The sequence below is a fragment of the Vombatus ursinus genome, unplaced genomic scaffold (genome assembly GCF_900497805.2).
Source record: "Vombatus ursinus unplaced genomic scaffold, bare-nosed wombat genome assembly UNPS02014768.1, whole genome shotgun sequence".
In the NCBI taxonomy this organism is placed as follows: domain Eukaryota; kingdom Metazoa; phylum Chordata; class Mammalia; order Diprotodontia; family Vombatidae; genus Vombatus; species Vombatus ursinus.
Window position 1 is genome coordinate 32,812,435 of NW_020954546.1, and position 24,905 is coordinate 32,837,339.

The following is a 24,905-nucleotide window of genomic DNA, read 5'->3' on the forward strand; positions in this document are numbered from 1 at the left end:
TAGTTCATATAATTCTCAGGTTGTCTAGGCTATGATAAGCTGTTAGATTTTAAGTTTTAAGATTAGAGCACAGAGCACTTTAAATTCTTCTTCATTGATTTCTACTTCCTCAACTGATTTTTAACAGATTATTGTGTTATGACATAGCATTAACACTTTCACTTTAACAGTTTTTTTTTCCCCCGGGCATATGGAATGTAGGTGCGGTTTTAATTGTGATGTTAAAATTTCATTCTGTAATGAAGTTTAGGCAGCATAGTCTGTAGTAGAGACCTTTGAGATGGGACTGAGTTCCATTTCTGGGACTGTTACTGGTTTCCTGTGTGACTATGGGCAGATTTGTTTACCAAAGTCTAGCCATCTTTTGAAATGCAGGGGATAATTCTCTGTCTCCCTCAGGGTATTTTCTTTTTCTTTTTTTAATTTTTAACATTAATTTAAGAAAAATTTTGAGTTCCATATTCTCTCCCTCTCTCCTGTTATACACCTTGAGAAGGCAAGTAACATGATATCAGTTATACATGTGAGGTCATGCTAAATGTGTGTATATATATATAGATATATCTATATATCTATATATATATATAGATATATATATATTTTAGGCGATTGGGGTTAAGGGCCTTGCCTAGGGTCACACAGCTAGTAAGTGTCAAGTGTTTGGTCTGAGGCTGGATTTGAACTCAGGTCCTCCTGACTTCAGCGCTGGTGCTCTATCCACTGCGCCACCAAGCTGCCCCTAAATATATTTCCATATTAGCTGTGTTGCCCATAAAAGGCAAACAACATAAAGAAAGTGAAAAAAGTCTGCTTCAATCTGCACTCAGTTCATCAGATCTCTCCAGAGGTGGATAGCATTTTTTCATCGTGTGTTTTTTGGAATTGTCTTCAATCATTGTATTGATCAGAATAGCTAAGTCTTTAACTCAGGATATTTACAATGAAAAAATTGAGACCAATTGGTGCATCCTCCCTCTTCTCGCCCTCAGCAGCATTCCCCACTCTCTTTCTTCACATCAGTCCCTGAAGAAATGCACCATTGATCACATCCCCTCCTTTCCTTCTTCTGTAGCATATTGTCCCCACCATCCTTCTCCTTCCATCTTCAATTTCCCCAACAACTGTTTTTTTCCTACTTTCCAAGCCTCTCTCATTCTTAAAAAAACCCACACTTGATTTTACCACCTCACCTACCTGTTGTCCTGTAGCTTGTCCTGTATCTCTGCTTCACCTTCTCAGTTAAACTATGTGAAAAGCTATCTATATTCAGTGCCTCCACTTATCCTCTCACTCTCTTCTAACCTTTTTGCAGCCTGGCTCCCAATCTCATCCTTAGTCTGAAACTGCTACTTCTAAAGTTACCAGTGATTTCTTGCTTTACAAATCTTTTCTCAGACCTATGATCCTACTTTATTTTAGACTGATATTTTTCCTTTAAATTTTGTCAATTTCCAAGTAAAGGATAAAGTTAGAAAGTTAGGTTCTTGAAATGTGCTGTAATGTGACAGTGATAGAAAGTCAAATTTAATTTACCTAGAGAAGCTAAGATCTGTCATTGTGAATTTTTTTAAAAGAACTGATGACAGATAAATTTTTTAGCTCTTCTTTTTTTTTGATTTTTAAAAAAATTGTATTTATTTTTAGTTTTCAACCTTCACTTCCGTAAGCTTTTGAGTCTTAAATTTTCTCCCCCTTCCCATCTCCCTCACCAAGATGGCATGCAATCTGATATAGGCTATACATATACATTCCTGTTAAACATATTTTCACATTACTTCTGTTGTAAAGGAGAATTAGAGCCAATAAGAGGAACCACAAGAAAGAAGAAACAAAACAAGACAGAAGAAAAAAAAAGAGCAAATAATATGCTTTGATCTGCATTCAAACTACATAGTTCTTTCTCTGGATGTGGATATTTTCCATTATGACACTTTTGGAGATGTGTTAGATCCTTGCATTGCTGAGAAGAGCTAAGTCTGTCAAAGTTAGTCATTGCACAGTGTGGCTGTTACTGTGTACAGCATCCTCCTGGTTCTGCTCACTTCACTCAGCATCAGTCCATACAAGTCTTTCCAAGTTTTTCTGAAGTCTGCTTGCTCATCATTTCTTATAGCACAGTAATATTCCATTACATTCATATACCACAACTTGTTCAACATTCTCCAATTGATGGGCATCCCCTCAATTTCTAATTCTTTGCCACCATATAGAGTTGCTATTAAATATTTTTGTACATGTGGGTCCTTTTCCCATTTTTATGATCTCTTTGGGATACGGTCCTAGAAGTGCTATTGCTGGGTCACAGGGTATGCACATTTTTGTAGGCCTTTGGGCATAGTTCCAAATTGCTTGCCAAAATGGTTGGATCAATTCACAACTCCACCAACAATGTATTAATATTCCAATTTTCCCACATCTTGGCTCCAGCATTTATCATTTTCCTATTTTTGGTGACAGATCAATTTAATCAACTATAACCAATATATCTCCATGATGTAAAACCTTCCAAAGTTTGCTCGGATCTCTGTTCCCATTGGATACAGATCACTATCTGTCCATCTCTTCCCAATATGTGCTGCTGTAGTCTGTGTCCTTCCATAATTTGCTACAAGTGAGGGTTGATATCCGTATAGGTTGGTATCCTGTACCCTGAAGATGCTAGAGGAACACTCAGAGAGTCCACTTGCTAGCCCTCACCCTTAACATGTGACCAGCCCATTTTCTCCACTACATTTCCCCTAGAGACATATTTTACTACTATTTTTTGACATTCCCTTTTGGTTAAATGTTTTAGCTTAATCTTTCCTTCATGCACCTCTCTATTGTCCTCTATGTGAAATTCATTTTCGTTCTCGGGAGATTATTGTATCTCCTTTCTCAGAGCCATAAAACAGAACCAGTAGAAGACTAATATAAAACAGATGGGCCTTTGTTTCCAGGAGAAACCTGACATCTTTAGAGGAGCTTTGCAATTTGCTTCATACAGTCGGGCCCACGTTTCTCCTCTTGCTTAGCTCTGGACCCAGTTTCTGGTTTGTTTGTATTGTCCGTCCCAGATATGCATACTAATGGACCAGTTCTGTATAGGTTAGCCATCTAGCAGCATATGTTATGATCTGGGCAATAGACATTCTTCGTCTGTTTGGCCTTTCCCATATGGAAGGTCAGGCTCTTGATTGGTTACCGATTTCTTTCAGGAGGGTTTAATCTTCCAGGGCTTGATTGACCCAGAACAATGTTTGCAAACAAGAGCATGTGGAGGACTTTGCTATTCACGTGTTAAAGGGAATTCCTCTTCAGCTTGGATTTCCTCCATCACAATGGTGAACACCTTTGGCTAGCATGACGTATCCTGGCCTTATGCTTCACGTGATGTTTATAATCAGAGGGTCATTGAGTAAGGTTTGTTTTTTCTGTGACTATATCTTTCAAGGAATCTTTAATGATTTTGATAATTGGATAGGAGATCCTTAAAAGAAAACCGTTAAGTTAACATTTTGTTCTACCAAATCAAATGCCTTTTCATAATCAACAAACAGTAAACACAATGGGATCTTGTATACTTTACATCTTGTGGTCATTCATGAGAGGATAAGGGGTGGAGTCTTTTGTAGAACATCACTTGCAAAGCCTGAATATTCCCAACTCATACTCTCATTATGGATGTCGCACATTCATGTGTGGTTGTTGAGTTGTTTTTTTTTTTTTTTTTTTTTCAGTTGTGTCCAGTTCTTTGTGACCCGATTTGGGGTTTTCTTGGAGAAGATACTGGAGTGGTTTGCCATTTCGTTCTCCAGCTCATTTTATAGATGAGGAACTGAGGCAAACAGGGTTAAGGAACTTGCCCAGGGTTACACAGCTAGTATCTGAGGCCAGATTTGAATTCACAAAGAGGAGTCTTACTAACTCCAAGCCCAGCATTCTATCCACTGTGCCTCCTGGCTGCCCATGTGTGGATGAGTGTCTTAAAGATTTTGGACAGGTAGGAAGCATATATCAGTAAGGTACAAGATGTCTTTCCACATCTTTAATATCTTCACACACACACACACACACACACACACACACACGCACACGCTCTTTCTCTCTCTCTCTCTCTCTCTCTCTCTCTCTCTCCAACCTAGCCGCTTTTCCTGGTTTTGTTCCCGTTAGTCCTATTTTGCTACTATCACATCATGGACTGTGATAGTACAGTACAAGTGTGCTGATCCTCCTGTCCTCCATGAAAATAATTTGTTTAAAAGGCTTTGCAGGTTTTTTTCTTTTCTTCTTTTTGTTGTCTTCCTTCTATTTTTAGCCCTTAAATGTGCTTGGGTGATTGCTTAGTTATATCTCTTGGCAGATTTTCTCTAAGCTGTTTTATTTTCCACTACTTTTTTCCTGTTTATGAGGCAGTATTGATCATAATCATCCCTCATTCTTCTTAGGACTTTACAAATGGGTTTGTGTTTTAAGCCAGTGTTGCCTTTGGCCACTAACTCTTTCCACTTGGCAGTCGAAAGAAGTGTTTTTTACCTAAGGGGCTTTTAGGCATTTTTCATCTCCTTGTTAATGATACCTGATTTACAGTGATTACATTTTTATATAATATTATTGTAATTGTGTCATCGTCATTTTTTCTGTTCATTGCCTGCTCTTAGTACTCACCTGTTTAAACAAGATAACTTATCGAGAGCTGGATTAGACCTCAGAGATCATCTCGTTCAACCCTTTCATTGCATAGTTGAAGAAACTTAGACTTGGGGATATTGTGACTTCCCAGAGTGGTTTGAGATTGAGTGATTTGAACTGTATGCTATATATTTTCTCATTATTTTACCATTCTTTTATCTTCTTGCTAATTCTTATCTTTGCTCTGACAAATTGATGATTGGAATATACATGGATAATAGATTCAGAGATGCCTCCTACATCTATTTGTCAAAGTAAAATAAATTTCTTTTTTTTTTTTAAATGGTATTTGGTTCTCTCCATGTCTAACATCTTTTGGTTCTTTTTTTTAAGGAGTTCATGATTTAAAGACATGAAGCTTCTAGGTATATGGCTTTGGCCTCGAATTCCTTTTTCCTGATCCATGCTTTCTGGTACATATTTTTTTAACCTTCCTCTTGCCTAATCTCATCTTTGCGTTGAAGTCATTGGGTTCTCTATTTTAGCTTGATGCTGATTTTAATTTAGAGGACCTTAATGAGTTCTTAATAGATCCTCTGTCTCTTCATTTTCAACAAAAGATTTTGGTATATAAGCAGGAATTATCGCTGTGGTGGTCATTTTGCTATTGCATATGCTATGGTGTGTAATGTTTCATATTCACATGTTGTTCCAAATTGTAGATATCACAAAATTATATTTCATGTGATATAGAATCAGTTTACTGCACAAAATTCTCTGGCCTATTTACCATGCCTACTCTTCATTATCTTGTTATTTAGATAGTTTTTATTTTTTACATAAATATGAACTTAATTCATCATTAGATACAAACATTCCATTATCCAGTGGACAAAAATAGAGTCTTCTCTATTCGGGGCTTCATTTTCCTGGGTGTCTTTGGGGAGACTTTGGGGATGCCTTCCAGGCTCCTTATTGTCTTTGGAGAGCCTTACCCTGAAATATGATGCCTTTCAGGCTGCTTTTCTTTTCTTTTTTTTTTTTAAATTACCTGTTTCCTTGGAGCAGACAGGTCTACCCATTTTAGAACAATTTTCAGTCCTTCTGCTACCTTCCAGACACTTTATTCTGTTCAATGGAGCTGCCACCTCATCCGCAAGGACAAAAGTGTTTACTTGCCTTTGAAATGCACGAACCAACTTTTATTTGTGTGGAATTTTTCACATGTTTGTTCCTTGTCACATTATTGCTTGACAAATGTGAAAAGCCTCAAAGCTTTGCCTTGGATTGGTGGCCAGACTCAGGCATTATGCTGAAAAAGAGCCGTAATTCTAGGTCTTTCTGTATCCATAATTCTAGGTCTTTCTGTATCAAGTCTAGGGACCATGTTACGCTTTTGTAATGACAGATAATAACCATTGTTAGGGCACCATTATCCCTTTTATAAACTTTTTGAAAGTATCTGTCAAGATTTAATAAGATCCTATAAAGTGATTGATCTTTTCTTTTTATCAAAAGTGCTGTAATATTTGGATCCAAATGAATGTTGTCCTTCAAAGTGGTCACCCTGGGAATCGAGACGCTTTTTCAGAGAGTGTTGCTGTTTTTCAAACCACATCTGGAACTCTTAGAATGACCTCAGACAGTCCACCAACCACATAGTCAGTTGGTCTTTCTAGTTGTGGATGTTCTTCCGTGGTCTTTTAGAGCCTTTCTCTTCCTCTCTTCTCCTCCTGCCTTGGTAAGATTAGCGCCAGCCTTTCCCTCTCAGTGAATGAGAAGTGAATGTGTTTCCACTTGAGCCTCAGCTCCCCAGGGAATCTACCTCCTTCTCTCAGCTGGCCCTGAGCATGTTTGCACCCAGTCCGGTGCTTTTTTTTTATTATACTATATATAGAAAAAGTTACTTTTGGCTTCATACACGGAACCAACTGAATCTTAGTATTCTACCCCCCTGGGATCGTGGTCCTGGGCCCCCCAGAGTTGCCTGCTGCCACCATATTGGGGTACTTTGGGCCCCCCCCCCCATGCCCCTTGCTTCTATTCTTGGAGGTGAGAGCCCTGAGTAGCGAGGATACAGATGGTCACCAGCCTTCAGGCACAATTGTCCTTAGTCCCTGACAGGAGGTAGAAGGGGCCTTCAGTTCAGGTCCTATGGGGAAGCTGAACCTTGGGGAAGGTAGGAGACCGTTATGGTCTCATCTCTTTCAGAGCAGTGTACGGACTGGGGCCAAGAGCCCGTATGTTCAAAGCGAGAGCAGCACGGATGGCCCCTGACACATTTTCAGAACTGGGGCAGCAGTCAGCACTGTACTCCCTCACATACCATGAAAGGCCATATATCAGGTCAGCAATGGAACTGACGAAGTCCAGTTTTATAGGGCGTGGGGGCAGAGTCTGATTTGAGCATGTCTGATTGATTTTCTGTTCCTCGTATCAGGCAGGGAACTGCCAGGGATCTAGAGTGAGGACTGGATCAGGACACAATTGACTTCAGATTGGTACCAGCATGGAAGTTTTCAGCAATAGATGATTCTGGAAAGGGGCTAAAGTGGGGCTACCAGGCCGGAAGGAAACCAGCATTTATTAAGCACCTGCCATGTCCTGCTAGGGGGAGGGGGAGGGTCCCTAGACTTGATACAGAAAGACCTAGAATTATGGATACAGAAAGACCTAGAATTACGGCTCTTTTTCAGCATAATGCCTGAGTCTGGCCACCAATCCAAGGCAAAGCTTTGAGGCTTTTCACATTTGTCAAGCAATAATGTGACAAGGAACAAACATGTGAAAAGGAGGAAATAAGTGTTTGGGCATGTGGCCCTCTAGGTTCTCGAATGTGACCCTTTGACCAAATCCAAACTATATAGAACAAATCCCCTTAATAAAAGGATTTGTTCTGTAAAGCTTGGACTCGGTCAAAAGGCTGAACCCAAGGTCCTAGAAGGCCACATGTGGCCTCGAGGCTACAGGTTCTCTACCTCTGTACCTAGGCACTGAGTTCAGTGCTTTACAAACATCTCATTTGAGCCTCAAAACAACCCTGGGAGGTAGATGCTGTTATCCCCGGTTGAAGATACTGAGACAGACAAAGATTCAGTGACTTGCCCAGGATGACACAGCTAGTAAGTATCTGAGGCTGGATTTAAACTGGGGTCTTCCTGACTGCAGGCCCAGCACTTTATCACTGGGCCACTGAGCTGTTTGCATGTAGCTGCTGCCTGTCTAGAGCAGGGCAGCCCACTGAATAGGAGGCTTAGGTGTCTCAGACCTAAAAGGCCAGAGATTTTTTTTTTTGAATACTACTGTGTATTCCGAACAACGTTTGGTTTTATTAGGGCATTTTATTTCCTGTGGAAAAGAGTATTCAGAGAACTGATCAGAATGTGGTTCCAGTCATGGAAAAGGCCTCTCACAGTTGTAGCTAGCACAGATTGGACTGGATGGCTTGGAAGTTCCCTAAGCTGTCCTGCCATGATCCTTGCTCCAGCCTCAATGTAGCCTCCTCCGCTGGAGCCTCAGACAACGACCTCTTTTCCTCCCTGTCCGTCAGCTGGCCATTGCAGAGTCTTCAGTTTAGAGGTTTTGGATGAAGATCATAACCCCAGGCTTCTTTGTAGCCAGTCCAGAGATTTCTTTATTGATAGCAGATTTTTGGAATCCCTGACAGAATGTTATGTCCTGTCTCTGGATGGTCTTTATTGTATAGAGAACAGTCTTTGATTCATTCCCTCACCTACATCTTGAGTCAGACAGATGTTTTGATGCTGACCTGCTTGAACCCCTTGGATGAAAAAGTGGATAATGGAGGTCATTCAGGGGCTAGGAAGTACCATGGGGCCAAATGAAGTCTGGGAATCAGAGATAGCTTTATCTGGAGTAGTCTATTCAGAACCAGACTGTCTGACCCAGGGTCAATTATGTGTTGCATGTAGTCTACTGATAACATTGGCATCATTGGCTGTGTGCCATAAGCTAATCACTGGAAGCTGAGCACTGTCTGCAGCTGGTGTGTTTCCCTTATGTATCTTACAGCACTCTGAAAGTTATATCTGAGCACAGGGATCCTTTTTTTCCAGTTTAAGTCAGGGAAACTGAAGCAGATTTGGAAAGTGATTCTTGTGAGAATTCTAATGGAGAGGAAATAGGTAAGGCCATGAGAGAGCCTATCTCATGGACTTACCTGTTTTCCTCTCCATTAGAATTCTCACGTGCTGTCGGCTGTCTGGTCACACTCTTACTTACCTAGTGAGCTTCTCTGTCAAAGATATAACCCAACAGGACGCTGTGAACATTCATTTTTAACAGCGTCTTACACATAGTAGTCATTGTATAGATGTTTGTGGATTTTTTTTTCTTAACTAATCAAAGCTGTAGCAGCCGTGATGGAAATATTTTTACGTGGTTCACTGAAGGATTGAGAACTGTGTCTGTTGTACCATTTGGCACCCAGGGCCATCTGCAGTCCATGTGGCCTTCTAAGTCCTTGGGTTCAGCCTTTTGACTGAGTCCAAAAAATGGCCACTGGACCCAGATGGCTCAGGGGGAGAGAGTGAGGCTGCTGACTTTGCACAGCCCTCCCTCACTTGAATCCAATTCACTTGTAAGTTATGGCATCGCCTCCCTCACGTCATGGTCCTCTTCCAGAACGAAGTACGGACAACAGCAACAACTCAAGTCCATAGGATGATAGAATTGTGGTATTGGAAGGGACCTCAGTGACTGTTGAGTTCAACCCAGACCTGAAACAGAATCCACGTTCCGTGTATTCACTCCCCTGGTTCTCAGGCATCATCCTCTTGTGCTTTTGGAGAGTTCTTATTTTTAGGAAGGTCTTCTGACCTCGAGCCTCAATGGGCTTTTTAAAAATTCTATCCATCGCTCCTGATTCCTCCCCTGGGACCAAGTAGAGCAAGTCTAACCTGTCCCCAACTACATGAATCTTCCCATACTGGAAGACGGAGATCACATCTCCATCACTTCCCCTCCCCCTGACCAGTCTTGTTTCCAGGCCAAGCATTTTCTTTTCCTCTCCTCACGTGACCTAGACATGAGGCATTTCTCCCCCCTCGTACCTGCTTCTGGATGTTCTCCAGCTTACCCCAGTGATTCCTTAACTGTGGGGCCAGAATTGAGCCCCGTCCTCCACGTTCAGCCCAACTGAGGGTCAAACCTCCTCCCTTCACACCAGCAGTGCTGCTGAAGTTTGAGGGAACTTTTTGGGCTACAATTTAGCCCTGCTGAGCTTGTGTTCCCCCTAAACCTCTGCATTGTCTTCAGACAAGCTACTGCCCAGCCACCCCTGCCCCACCAGGTCCTAAGGGAAGATGAGTTAGTGAACTGAAGTGTAAGTAAGACTACGATTATCTCTAATTTCCTATCATTAGATTCATCCCATTGCTCAGCCTGCCAAGATTTTTGGATTTGTCTCTTTCATACACTGTTAGCTGTCCCACCCAGGTTCCAGTATTCCGTTTTGGGCCTTTATTCAAGTCATGATAAAAATGTTAACTAGCCCTGGGCCAAGCACACATCCTGGGGCCTGACGCCACTGGAGCCCTCTTGGCAAGATGACGTTGAACCATTATTGCCTATTTTGATGCCTTTGCATTGGCTCTGTTCCGTGCTTTGATTCCCTGTCCCCCGTCCCTCCACCCCCAATCTCAGGTTTTCTTCTTCTGAAAGTGCAAGGGCTGCTCTCTGTGTTTCTTCCTTGTCCCTCTCACCTGCTAGGTAGGGCCTTTCCTTTCCTTCTGTAGTTACCACATATCTTCTTGGTATATGTGTTCTTAAAATACACACACACACATGCATGTGTGTACATATGTACTATATGTGTACATAAACATGTGCACACACATATGTATTCAGGATTTACCAAACACCAAATAAAATAGACATTTCCTTTTACATGATAGAATAGAAAAAGGATCATCTGTATAATCCAAAAAGGATTTTGTGTGTGTGTGTGTGTCCCCACACATATCTATCTATCTATGCACAATATAGACACTTGTGTCTATGTGGGGGTGTGTGTTTGTAGTCACACACATACATAGACACATTATATACACACATTATTCACAAACACATGTCTCCCTTGTGAGAATGTCAGCTTCTTCAGGGCAGGGACTACTTGCTTTTTGCTTTCTATCCGAAGTGCTTAGCACAATGCTTAGCACATAGTAGGCTCTTACTAAATGCTTGTGGATTGATTTCTGTCTGGCCATTCAAGTAGTTCTGAATTCACTATCTTGTTCTGTTGTTAACTCAAATGTCTATTTTTTCCACAAGAATAGCTTTAGATACTTTGTCAAATAGTCTGTTAAAATGTAAGTAAACTCTGTGTGATTTGTGTTTGTTTTCTAAAACCTTTGTAATTTTAGCTCCAAGAAAGAGAAGCCAGATGTCCCAGATATTTCTGATGGCATTTAATGTCATGTAGACATTTCAGACTCTCTTCAGGATGGGTTCCTGGACCGCTTCTGAATCATGATCCCCTGGAAGTTTATGGCAGAGCTTCAGTACAATTAATAGCAGATTAAAAAAGTCAGAAACTTTGTTCTAATTCCAACTCTTGTGCTGATTTACTGTTTGACCTTGTTCAAACCACTTTAGTTTCCCTTGCTTTCTTATCTTTAGAAGAAATTCATGGCACAAGGTTAATCTGGGGAGTAACCAGTAAAACTGAAAAGAGCTTTGTACACTATTCCAGATGTTAGAGGCCAAGGTCAGTTTGAGTTGCCCTGATTTCCCCTGATTTCCCTGTGTGCTTGCATTGGGGGTGGGTGGGGAAATTGGTTGCTAATCCTGTGCAAGGAATTATACATAATTAGAATATTAAGAGAATGGATGTTATGAGAATTTGCAAAACATGCTCTTTTAATTCTGCCTCTGACTGAAATAAATAACTCTCATTTTTTGTCTTATTCAGAAAGCTTCAAAAAGAAGCAGTCTTGGAGGTAGGGCAGGGGATTGAGTTGCACCCTCAGTGCACAAGGGTACATAGAACACTGTTAGGAGTATGAGAGGAAGATGGTGTGGTCTCTGCCCTCAGGCTTCTGTTCTAGTTAGGAAGGTGAAAAACACACACACACACGCATATTCACACTCTCTCTCTCTCTCTCTCTCTCTCTCTCTCTCTCTCTCTCTCTCTCTCTCTGTCTCTCTGTCTCTCTGTCTCTCTGTCTATCTCTGACTGGGGATCCTTAATGACTAGCCCTTTTTGTCCAGCTGGAGCCCCATGTGGAAACAAAATGGTTAGAAAAAGCCTGAAAGGATCTGTCCTGTGCAGTCTTGCTGGGTGCTCCCTGGGGCATCTTCTTGTCTTTCTGTCATGGAGGCCGCAGTAGCACACTATTAGTTGTTACTCTCTGATGAGGCAGACTCAGCTGTTTTCAACATTGCCAAAGACCAGAAGTTAAGCTACAGAAACCATTTATTATGTGTGTGTTAGGCCCTGTGAGAGAGAGACCTCGAGTGGATGATGAGTTCAGGGCTTTTAACAATCCTGTAAATTAGCCTGGGGATTAAGCCCTTTACATATATGCATAGGACAGAAAGGGACATAGGCGCAGAAGAGAGTAACTAAGTAAACTCAGTGCTGTGAAATATTGGAGGAGAGAGGAAACCACACTTCTGGAATCTGGAAGACTTTAAAGTGTAATTTGTTTATGGCTTTTAAAAAAAGGTCTTTAAAAATTATTCTGAATTTACCAAACACCAAATAAAACGTACATTTCCAGAATGTATATAGTAGGACAGAAAAAGGATCACCCGTGAAACTTCAGGTCTTATTATGTACAGCTTGCTTTTCTTTTTAAGTTATATGATAAATTGAACCCGTAGCTTTCAGAGTCTTGTTTTTCTGTGGTTCTCTATGGCTTTCCTTCTGTTCTCTTGATATTTTAAAAAAGATGCCTCAGTGGCCCTTTTTTTTTTTGTTGTGGTTGTTTTTACTCTTTCCCTTTTATCTCTTGACTCTCTACTCCCACCTCCCCACTGGAAGAAAGGGGAAAAAAAAGAAGACTTTGTAGCAAGCATAGGTGGTTACAAAAAACATATTTTTACATTGGCTGTGCCCAAAAATTAATATCTCATTCTGCATCTTGAATTCATCAGCCTTTTGCATCATCAGTCCTCTGGAACTGTGCTCGGCCATTGCGGTCATCAGAGCTCTCAGGTCTTTCAGAGTTATTTTTCTTTGTGATGTTATTGTTGTATGAATTGTGCTCTTGATTCTGCGCAGTTCACTCCGTCTCGGTTGGTTCAGGACTTCACAGAATTTTCTGAACTATCCATTTGGTTGATTATACAATAGTATTCTATTCTATACGTATACCGCAGCTTGTTTAACTGTTCCCCAGTGTGGTACGTCCTTAGTTTTGTATCCCAACAGAAAAGCTTCTATAATTTTTTTGTATGTAGAGGTGGTTTTTCTCTTTCTTTGATCTCTTATGGTATTATAGGTCTAGTAGTGGTGTTGCTGGGTCCACGGTTATGCACAGTATTGTGACTTTTGGGCATCGTTCAAATTGCTTCCTGGAGCAGCCAGACTAGTTTTCAGCTTTACCACCATGCATTAGTGTGCCTGTTTTCCCACGGCCCCTTCCAGTATTTGTCGTTTTCATCAGCCTCAGAATGTGAGGTAGAGAAACTCGAGGTTTCTTTAATTCACATTTTCCCAATTATTAGCAACTTGGAACATTTTTTCCTTGTGTTTGTTGATAATTTGGATTTCTTCATTTGAGAACTGTCTGTTCCATCCTTTGACTGCTTGTCATTTGGGGAATGGCTCTTGGTTCTAAGACATTTGAGTCAGGCATACTGATAAGCAAGGAAAGATGGCTGATCATGTGCTGGAGAAGAGCTGAAAAATCAAAACCCTGTAACAAGCAGGCTTGGCAAAACTGTCTTGGGTTTGATGGCAAACAGCCCTTCAGAACATTGCAGCACGGTGACTGGAGCTCTGATGGTAGTTCTAAATCATTACCAAAAAAGCTGTTAGCTGTAAAATTTTTGGTTTAAGATGGCACAGAAAACATTGTACTTTTAGGTACTCTCCCTCAAAAATGTAAAGTTCTAAAAAAAAAATTGTAAAGTTCTATCAGTCTTTCAGGTTAGTTTTGGCTTTAGCGTTTTGGAAAATGAGTTTCCTTAGAGCTTATGAGGCATCAACTGGCTGGGTGCTGGCTCTGAGGGGCTCCCTATGAGTGCCTGCTGGGAGTCTTTCTTCTGTGCTGTCAGGTGCTCGGGGCCCACAGGGGGGCAGCATCTCAGCAGAAATCAGCATCCTTTAGGGAGAGTCAGAGAAATTAGGTCCTCAAGTCACAGCTGAGTCCCAGGCAGGGGTTTTCTGTGGTCTGTGTCCAATTGGGCATCTTGTTTTAGTATTGCCTCGGATTTATTTTTAAACATCCACTACCCTTTTATAAAGATCTGTGTACCAGGTATCTGTTTTACAGATGACAGAACTGAGGCTGAGAAGCTTCAGTCCCTCAGCTGGTCAGTGTCAGGCAGGATTCCATGCTGGGTTTGCAGAGCTCAAGCCTCTGTGCTCTCTTCTGTTCCACACTGCCTTCTTTAGCTGGACAGAGGGACAGTGGAGGAGTGAGAGCAGCCAGAGCAGTGACTACCACGTGGGATTGAGCAGAAATGTTGGTCGTGACAAGGTGACTTGGGACCTTAGAAGTGATGAGGACTTGGGGTCCTCCGAGGCCGGAGGGTTGGGGGCCTGGCTGTGCAGGGAGGTTGTTTTCTATGGCAGAGTGTGTCTTGTGGGGTTGCCTCAGTTCAGGAGTAGGAATGAGGTGCTAGAGGAAGCAGGGACTACTAGCTTGGGACTCCTCTGGTCAGTGCTCCCTACTGTAGAAACAGAGGCGCCTGTCCTTTTAATGCCTTCTAAACTCATCGTAGAGTAGAGACCTTTAAAGAAATTGGAACCTAACCCCTTTTCAGACAGGAATTTTCTTTACTGATAGGTTAGAATTATAGCCCATTATTTTTAGAGGAGCATAAATCTGTAATGAGGAACTAATTTAAAGTTGGGAGGTAATAAACTAGGGTAGCCCACATGCCTTTTTTTTTTTTTTTGTGGTACAGAGAGAAGATAAGATTCAGTTCAATTCACCTAACATTTATTGAGCTCCTACTGTATGTAAAGCAAAGTGGGTAGAGGACTGATTTAGGAGTCAGGAAGACCTGAGTTTAAGTGCTGCCTTTAATATATGTTGGCTGTGTGTCCATGGAAAATTCTCTTAACCTCTCAGTGCTCTAGGCATTTCTTTTAGAGTGTAAATTAAAGAGGAATTAGGTGTTCTAGATTGGTGAAGGGCATCTCCCACACTGGGAATTACACTTAGCAATGTAGTGATAGGTATGGACTGAAAAAATACATTCAAGGCCCTGTGCCTTGTTTTAATTCCATCGCATTTAATTCCATAATCATTTTCTTAGGAATAACAGTTTTCACAGGATGCTGAGTGGTTTATAGCACATCACTGGCATATTATGATTTTCCTTCTGGCTGTTGTTTTTCCAGGATTTTCCCCATCCCATTAAAGTATTTGTTCCTGGATCTCTTGCATGAAAGAATCTCTTAATAGGACTTATTCCTTTGAGGTGAACATTCCCACTACTGCCTGGCTTTCTTGGTAGCCTTTTTGAAGTTGTTCCATTACGTCTGAGCCCGGTGTTCTGTTTCTCTCTGAGATTTGCCTTTGGAAGCCCTTGTTGTTTTTTTTCTTTTCTTCCCCCTCAGATTGTTCATGACTATGAAAAGTTGCATTCTCAAATGTTGCAATCTCTGTTACCAAGACAAATTGAAAATTCTCTGGTTCTGTCTGATGTTGCTAAGGTTAGGCTCAGTGTTGGCACTTGAGATTACTTTGGTTTTCTTTTCTGCTTGTGTTAGTAGGTTTTTCTTTTTCTAGGAACCCATTTTCTGCACAAGTAATGCTTTCCTTTGAGTCCTGGTTCCGTTTATCCAACATATTGAGGAGCAGGATAAGCTGCATGTATCTCCTTTTCCCTAACATGATTCCGTAGGTGTTTCAGTGGTGTTTCCTTTCAGGATTTGTTGTCTGTCTAAGGAGGTGGTAAATGATGAAGTACTCAGGTATATGTGGATCACTTTCTGTGCCCTAAAATGAGTTTTGTTAATCTGCTTTCAGGGTCCCAATGGGAGATTTCCTAACACTTAGAGAGTAGTCCCTTAAAATTGGACTCATGTAACAGCCTACTGGACTTAATTTCACTTGTTTTTTATTGGCAGCTCAATTACTTTAATTTCTATTTTTCCTGAAGATGTAGAGTGTGAGTAAATGCCCAGAAGAAATACACTGTGTCTTTTTGTTCCGCATGCTAAAACCTGTGAATAAGATATGTGGAACTGAAGGAAAACCCATCTTTTTTTTTTTCCCATTGTTGCCTTATTTTATTTATTTATTTTTGTCACATTTTAAGTTCTGAACTATCTCCCTCCCTCCCTACTCACCCTGTACTAGAGAAGGCCACCATTTGACGTAGATATACATCTATGTATATGTATATATGAATACACATGTATATACATATATGTAAAAACATACTATGCATCCCTCTCTTTATCAGTTCTTTCTGTGGAGGTGGATAGTGTCTTCCTTCATAAGTCCTTTGTAGTTTATTTGAGATTTATAACACTTCAAATAACTTACTTGTTCACAGTTGTTCTTTGAACAATATTGCGGTTACTGTGTGCAACATTCTCTTGGTTCTGCGCATTTCATTCTTCACTATTTCATGCAAGTCTTTCCATGTTTTTCTAAAACCAGCCTGCTCATTGTTTCTTACAGCACACTGGTATTCCATCACAATCACCACAACTTGTTTAGCCATTCCCCAGTTTATGGACATCCCTTCCATTTCCAGTTCTTTGTCACCACAAAGCTGCTGTAAATATTTTGGAACATATAAGTTGTTTTCTTTTTTCCCTGATCACCTTAGGAAACAATCCTAATGGTGGTATTGTAGGGTGAAAGGCTATATACAGTTTTATAGCTCTTTGGGCATAATTCCAGATTGCTCTCCAAATAGTTAGATCAGTTCACAGTTTCAGCAACAATGTTATTAAGTCCCAATTTTTCCCTCCAACATTTATCATTTTCTCCTCGTATCATTTTAGCCAATCTGATAGATATGAGATGATTTTTCAAAGTTGTTTTGATTTGCATTTCTCTAATCCATAATGATTTAGAGCATTTTTTTTCTTATGACTAAATATAATTTTGATTTCTTTATGGGAAAACTGTCTGGTCATATCCTTTGACAATTTATCAATTAGGGGAAAACCCTTCTTTGTGAATGAAATTGATAGCAATAGTGTAGGATTTATTCTATCAATCTTGGATTCCATTGTTTCTCTTTAGTCTAGTAATATTGTACTGATTACCAAAAGGGGGGAGCATCCATTGACCCGTAAAGGGATAGAGATCTTAACACACCTATGTCATTTATTGGACAGTGCTATGACATTAGTTACAATGGCTGACTTTCGAACTTCTTAATAATTGATCTGAGCATTTCTTTTTTGCATTAAAATTTTTTTCTTAAAAAAATTGATAATTTTTTTACATCACCTTCACTTCCTCATTTACTTTTACCCAGAGAACCATGCCTTATAATAATGACTATTTCCCCATTTTAATTGATGATTTTTTTTTATTACTATTTTGTTGTTCAGTTGTTTTTCTGTCATGTCTGACTCTTTGTTAGCCCATTTGGGGTTTTCTTGCAGTGGTTTGCCATTTTCTTCTCCAGCTTATTTGACAGAGGAGGAAACTGAGGCAAACAGAGTTAAGTGACTTGCCCAGGGTCACACAGTGTGTCAGAGTTCATATTTGAACTCAGGAAGATGAGTCTTCCTGATTCCAGACCTGACACGCTTTCCCCTGAGCCACCTAGCTGCCCCATCTTTTACAAATGTAATTTCTAAATATTTTTCCCTAAACCCCATCAGACTTCACTTAAAATTGGAAGAACAATGAGCACAAGTTGTCTAAGCAACTAGATCTGGCAGCAAATGCAACATTCTGTGCCCCTGACCCCCGCCCCCTCCCGCACCCCACCAGGAATGTGTTCCATTTTCTGTTTTCTACAGGCAGAATTGTTCTTTGTGATTCATTTACATTTGCCTGGCTTTTGCTCTCACCCCTTCCCCCCCATTTACATTATTGTCATTGTGTGTATTCTTTACTCCTTCATTCCTTCATACAGGTCTTCTCAAGTTTCTCTGAATTCCCCATTTCTTATGGAGAATAATAATCTCCTGTTAATAATAATCTGCTGTTATAGATGATATTCAACACCCTGCCTCCCCTTTTAAAATTTTTTTGTTTTCTTTAAGCAGATGAGGAAACCAAGGCTGAGAAAAGTTAGGTGATTGGCTCACAGTCACATAGTTAATAAGTGTTTGAGGCAAAATTGAACTCAGGTCTTGCAGATTCCAAGGTCTGTGCTCTGTATATGGGGCCACCTAGTTGCCTTCACTTCAGATGTGGTCTCACCAGGGCAGAGTCCGGAGGTATTGCTTCTCAAGCTCCCCAAGATTGTATTCTTGTAACCCATCAATGTCTGTCACATTTGTGTGGCCATTCCCCGCTGGGTGGTCATCTGCTTTGTTTCTTGTTCTGTTACCATAAAAAGTGCTGGTGTATTTGGGGGCCTTTGTTTTTGTCAGTGGCTGCCTTGGGGTGTATGCCCAGCAGTGAACTCTCCAGGTCAGAGGACAGGTATGTTTTTGTCACTTGATTGGCATAATTGCAAATTGCTTTCCTGAGTGGTTGTACTAATTCACTGCTCCAGCAAAAAGCATTAGTGTGCCTGTTTTCCCACTTTTGGTTATCTTTTCTTCTTGTAGGATTGTTTCCCTTTATCAGCTCATGTATAGTCTTAAGTTTTAGCATTCCTGATGCTAATGTGGGACAGTGTGGCCCTTTTGTATTAACCTTCTGTTACCTATCCTTGTTTTTATCTTCCATAGAGGCTTTTCATGTTGGTGGGGAGTCCCTTGTATCTACCTTGGTCTCTTTAGACAACTCTCCTTTTTCCTTCCTCTTGGAATTTCTTTAGGTCTCTTAAGAATTTCAGTTCTGAGAGTTTCCCAGCACTCCTGAGCTGACTTCTGTACAGAATTTTAGGCCATGAATTCCTATCTAACCCTTCTCTGTAATCTTTCAGATCAGTTAGCCTTAAATTTGGAGTACGTGTTAATTCATGCCTACCTTTTTTTCTATCACAAGTTCCAGGAATGGTAACATTGGATTCCTTTCCCCAGAAACCAATTTTTTCTTTTTTATAAGATCAGATCCAGAATAGAATTTCCCCTTGTCTGTTCTTTCATCTTTTAAAGTATGAAATTGTTAATTAGGCAAATAAAGGAATTATTGTTGCAGGCATTGTTTATTGATATCTCTGTGTGGAAATGATGATGATTAACATCCAGAAGATAAGTAATCATGTCTATAAATGTTAATAAATATTTTAAATGGAGAAACTCGAGTGAATAAACATCGGCACAAAAGGTGACATGACCCTGCTAGAAATTGCTAGAAATAGTCATGATAAATAGGGGAAGTCATTGGACTGGAAAGTGAGAAGTCGTCCTGGGTCATTGTGGCCACAACAATGTGGGATTCTGAATGCAAGATCGGAAGTTAGTTAAGCTTTCAGGGATGCATCTGAATTTAAGAAAGCGTGTCCAGTCTTTCTTCTCCTGCCCTATTGGATAACAAGGTTTCTTTTCTTTCTGACTCACCTGCCTCCTGGTTCAGCATGGAAGAAAAATCCAGGTCAGGTCTCTGCCTCTTCAGGCTTCCTGCATAGGGAGGCAGCTCATCAATCAGATTTTATGGCTGAAGAGTGAGTCTCGTTCTTTCCCTGCTGCTGTAATAGGATTATCTCTGAAAGAAGGATGTGCAGGAGAAGAATCAATTTTTCTTCTGATCTTCATCTCTAAGTCTCCTTTGCTAGGAAATAATATCAAAGGTTCTTTGGCCTTAGCTTTTCCTATTTAAACTGAATTTGAGTCTATTAACCCTTCCTTCACACTCTAGTTTCCTTTTCCTATTTGTATAGATGAAATTTATAGCAATTAAAATTTTTGTAAAAACTCTGAAGGCAAATTAACCAAAAGAAATCTGAGCTTACCTTTATGCATGTAGTGATGTTTTGTTATGCTAAGTCAGCTAAGGCATGATTCCTGTCTACATTTTGCTCCCTTCCCTGTAACAAATACAGTTTTTAAGAATCTTTGGAGGAGGCTAGGTAGCACAATGGATAGAGCACTGGCCCTGGAGTCAAGAGAACCTGAGTTCAAATCTGACCTCAGCCACTTGACACTTACTAGCTGTGTGATCCTGGGCAAGTCACTTAACCCCAATTGCCTCACCAAAAAAAAAAAAAATCTTTGGGAAAGTGAATGAGAAATATTCTGTTAACTGAGTCAGAAGAAGAATCTTATAAATCCACAATTGATTAAACAGGCCCCTGTGCAAGTGGTGAATATTAATGATTAGAATGGATTACTGCTTTTAAGGCACTTTAGGATAATGGAGAGACAGAATGGACAAAGGTACCTCACTTTATATGATAGATATGTTCCTGAAGAGTTGGACATGCAAAATTTTGGTAAATAATTTAAATATACTGGGGAAATTCACTATTTAAAGGAACCCTGGAATAAATCATTTTATGAAGCAAAGGTAATTTTTGTTAATGACAATTCTCTCCCCCCCCCATTTAGATTTTCTTATAGTTAAGCCTGACCTGACTGGTTAGGAGTCAGGCCATAAGTGAGGCAGTGTTGTTCACTTGGTGGTAGTGTCACTTAGGTCACACAGATGCAATGACAGAGAACAGATAGCCAAAATAGCACAATCTTTGCGATTTGGGGACTGAAGGTAAGGAGTGGGAGGATCGTTCTTTTGTGCTGGTGGATTGGTAGGTGTGTTGAGGTAATTGAAAAAGGATTTCATTGTAGATTTAGAGTTGGAAGATTCTTGGAGGTCATTAAGTCCAGCCTCTCACTTTATAGATGAGGAAACTGAGGCACTGAGAAATTGAGTGATTTGTCCAGGGCCACACAGTTAGTGAAATGTCTGAGGCAGGATTTTGACTCCAAGACCAGTGTCCTCTGTATCAGTGTATGAAACTCACCTGGGAAGGAGGGCCCCTAAACTGAACATAAGGACCCCTGAGTGCTGTATGACATTATCGGTATCCTATTGTATTGTTATTTCTTCTGTCCCAGTGACATTTTAATCTGGTTCAGGCACATACTTAGGAGTGGAATCTTTGATATTTCTACTATATGCTGTGCTATGCTTCTGGGAATATTGGGGATGGGCTGGGGGGCTAGCTAGAGATAAAAGCAAGTAGGGTGGTGTTAGCTTTGGAGAACTTGGGGGGTCATGGTTAAATTTATCCTTGATTTGGAGGGGAGCAGAGCAACATTTCTAGAGTCAGGCGGCTTTAGAGTCAGGAATCCCTCTCTCCTCTGTGTTCTATCTTTACCTTTTAAATTAGATACACTTTCTCCTCTTTCCTTCTTGTTTTAATAAGATAATAAGCAAAAACTGCCTTTTAAATAGCTGAACATATGCTTCATTAACTGTGTACTCTGCACTTGGCTTAATTTCCAATTAGCCTTTGTTAATAGAGGAATTTAATTGCTCATCCTCTTTAGCATCCAGTACTTTTCTGCCCTTCCACTGCCCTCTTGGATTTCCCAGGCCTCCGTCTTTTGCCTACAAAGAGTGTTCCTACCAAAAGTACCTCGGGTGCTTTGGACACAAAAGAGGTTTAGTCTGATAGAAATGGTAGAGACTCTACTTATTTTGCCGTTTTATGATGGTCCTGTTAGTAGGTTTGTTTTGGATGGCTGGTAACCCAGACCATGTCTTAGTGGTGATTGAGTCAGTGATGACCCAAAGCAGGGATTCAGTCCTCCAGTGGCTGACTTGGGGTCTTGTAACCATAGCTTGATCTGACTTTTCCTTCTGCGTGAAGTGGAAGAATTTCTCTTGCTGGTAAACCACAGTGGGGAGAGGAGGGAAGTCAGCTCATGGAACGGCTTTGAAGACTTTTTCCGTAGTTTGTGCCGTTCTTCTGATAGATTTCACCGTACTCTTTCCACAAAGGTATGGCACCTTCCAGTGGATGTATTGTACCAACAGTCAGAAAACTTCCTGTGATAAGTAGAGCCTTAGTCCCAGATGCTACCATCTGACAGAGGGGCTAGAGGCCTTCTCTATTTTGTTCAGATCTCATCTTTTACTAAATGATGCTGACATTTTCAGTTTGCCATCTTTTCAGATCACCAGATGGCGACGATAGCATTCTATTTGTGGGATTATTGTTCTGTCTCTAGTAATGATATTGGCTAGATAGACTGTGTATAATATCTAAACTGGCATAAGTGCAAAAAGGTATTCAAATTACATGTCTTCTTTGTAAATTCTGAAGCTTAGGTATTCTACAAATTACCTAGTTAATATTGTTATTAATGCTTATAATCCAAGTATTTTGCATTTTTTCTTCCTTAATTAAGTTAATCTGTCAACCTGACTGGTTAGTGATTTTAGCAAAGGATTGAATTGAGAATTCATTTAATACACATGAAGAAATTTAAAATAGAGTCTTCTACGAATTTAAGAGGTGCAAGGCACCAAAGAGGCAATGATTTAGATCATCTCTTAACTCTGATGGAGGAAAAAAAGATGTATAAATAGCTCATAAAAGAAGCAGCTTGATGTGCAATGGATAGAGTGCTGCAACTGGAGTCAGGAAGACCTCAGTTCAGATTCTGCCTCATGTACTTCCTGACTCTAACCCTGGGCAAGCCACTTAACCGCTATTTGCCTCAGTTTCCTCATCTGTAAAAGGGAGATAATAGCAGCTATTATTTCACTGGGTTATTGTGAGGATCAAGTGAGATCACACAGGTAAAGCGATTTTCAAGCCTCAAAAAGCCATATAAACACTAGCTGTTTTTATTAGAGGCTATAATAAGTGTAAGGCAAAGACCCAGAGTGCTAGGAGGAATTCTAAGAGGGAAAAATCATTTCAGCTTTGGGGGAGGAAGCAGCATCTGAGTTAGGCCTCAGAGCAAAGGGCTTGACTTTGAGCATAGGTGGTTGGGGGTCAACCAAGACAGAGGTGGGAGGTAGGGTGAGCGTGGTCCTCTTGGCTTGAAGGTCAAGGAAAGAGGGAGTATGAAAAGTTAATGGGGTTTAAAAGGACGCGATCGATGAACCCTGTCAGTTACATGGGAGTGAATAGTGGTCAGAGTCCCTATCTTTGAATTGTAGTGCATTTTTTATCAACATATGCACTGTTATCTTTCTGACCATATGAAAGAGAATTTTTGTTAGCAACCTTGAATTCACTTAAAAGTGTTAATCTTCTAGTATTCTGTGCTGGGCTTTCGATTATTTTGATGCTAGATTGCCTGGCTGCAAGGAAGCTTTTTTCAGATGATAGCTGTACTCACTGTTCCTGTCAAGTGTACATAATAGCCATGATTTATCATGACTTTGGTGTAATTTGCTGATTGTTTCTTCCTGCTTAGGTGGAATGTTCAGTTAAAGTTAGGGGTCACGATCTACACCGTATTCTGCCAGCTTGATAGACAGTGCCTGAGCTGCACTCTCCCTAGTGACCCAGAGCTCTTTGTCTATTTTTTTTTCTAGGTGGTTGCTAATGCTGTGGCAGCCTTGTCAGAAATCAGTGAGTCTCATCCAAATAGCAACCTGCTTGATTTGAACCCTCAGAACATTAATAAGCTGTTAACAGCCCTGAATGAGTGCACCGAATGGGGCCAGATCTTCATCTTGGATTGCCTGTCCAATTACAACCCCAAGGATGATCGGGAGGCTCAGAGGTGAGTCTCCTGACCCAGAGCATAGTGGGGGAAATATTCCCTTCTAAGCATGGGACTCATGAATTTGTCTCAGTGTCTGTAAGTAAGACCTCATTACTCTGATGAAGCTGTGAAAGTGCAACTTAATGGTCATTAAATTCCAGTGGCCCTGGTAAGACAGATCTTATCCCCAGAATTTTATCTCTGGATTTAGGGAAATTTAGATATTGCTAGTTATTAGAATGTTCCAGACAAAAGAGTTCTCCAGAGGCTTGTGCTGGGTACAACAGCCCAGTTGACCTCTGCTGGAAGTTCAGGGGCTTGTTTATAGATGAAAAACGAACTGAGGCCAGGGAGCTTGTGGCCGGTGGTGTCAGAGAAAGGAATTGAATCCTGGCACAGCCTCCAGAGCTACTATACCACATTGCCATCACCATCTCCTTGTCTTGCTCATTTCATTTCTGATCTTCTGGGCGACTTGAGATCCTCTCTGACAGTGTGACTGCCTGTTTGTGGTGTGTCTTCCCATCTTCTAGGCTAAGTCCATCGTTGGTCTTTAATTAGACCTGAAAGATCCAACATTCTGGGTCCTAGACAAGTACCTCCGCCTTTAGGGGTATGAGTGAGCAGAAAATGTGTTGTTTTCTTATCAGCCACAGATATCCATGGCTCTGAGTTAGACCTGGAGATGTTCTGTGTCTTTAAGAGCTAACCATGGGTTGGGACTAGCAGATGTTGCTAAACCAGCTTTCCAGGCCACTTTGTGGATGCAGATCCTCTTGGCTGTCAGAGCTGGACAAGGACATCTTATTTCTCTTTAGGTGTGTGTGTAGCCTGACATGAAACCCATGTTTGTAGAACTTGCCGTTCAGCTTGTATTCTCCAGCGTCTTCTGTCTTCATGCCCCTGTGTGCTAGCTCTTCTCCTAAGTTCAAAGATGACAGCATTTAATAGACTTGATCACCCGCTGCAGAAGCCAATTGAGTCTCCAACTAACACAGTATCACTGCTCTCACTGGCTGGAAAGTTGTTTTCTGGGCTAGACTTGAGGGAAGTCTAGTGGTATAGCTGGGGTCCTGCTAGCTCTTTGGTTTTACCATTGAAATAGCATGTGATACCTCCTGGGAAAAATAAAGCTATAATTTCCAATTTCCTCATGACCTCTAAGGTTCTATCACATCACCCCTTTGTGTTGTGCCCTGAGCTGTAGCAGGGTTGGGAAGCTGACTTGGGTCCCTGTAAATCATGCTAATTTTTGCAGAACCTTCAGCGGGGAGTTGATTCTAGATTTCTTTGGCATTATCTAAGGCAGGTTCCCCACCTTGATCTAAGGAAATCTGAAAGGTGGGGGTGGGGTGTGTGTGTGTGTGTGTGTGTGTGTGTGTGTGTGTGTGTGTGTGTG

At 40.8% G+C, this 24,905-nt stretch overlaps 1 protein-coding gene across 3 annotated transcripts in view; it reads left to right on the forward strand.

Moving 5' to 3' along the window:
• The window catches only part of LOC114043375 (AP-2 complex subunit beta), a 130,837-nt gene that overhangs the window by 26,870 nt on the left and 79,062 nt on the right, over positions 1-24,905 (forward strand). For all 3 annotated transcript variants that reach the window (XM_027862476.1, XM_027862475.1, XM_027862477.1), the window contains exon 6: positions 23,334-23,524. In XM_027862476.1, coding sequence (XP_027718277.1) covers positions 23,334-23,524 — 191 coding nt within the window. The remainder of the gene's footprint in view (positions 1-23,333; positions 23,525-24,905) is intronic.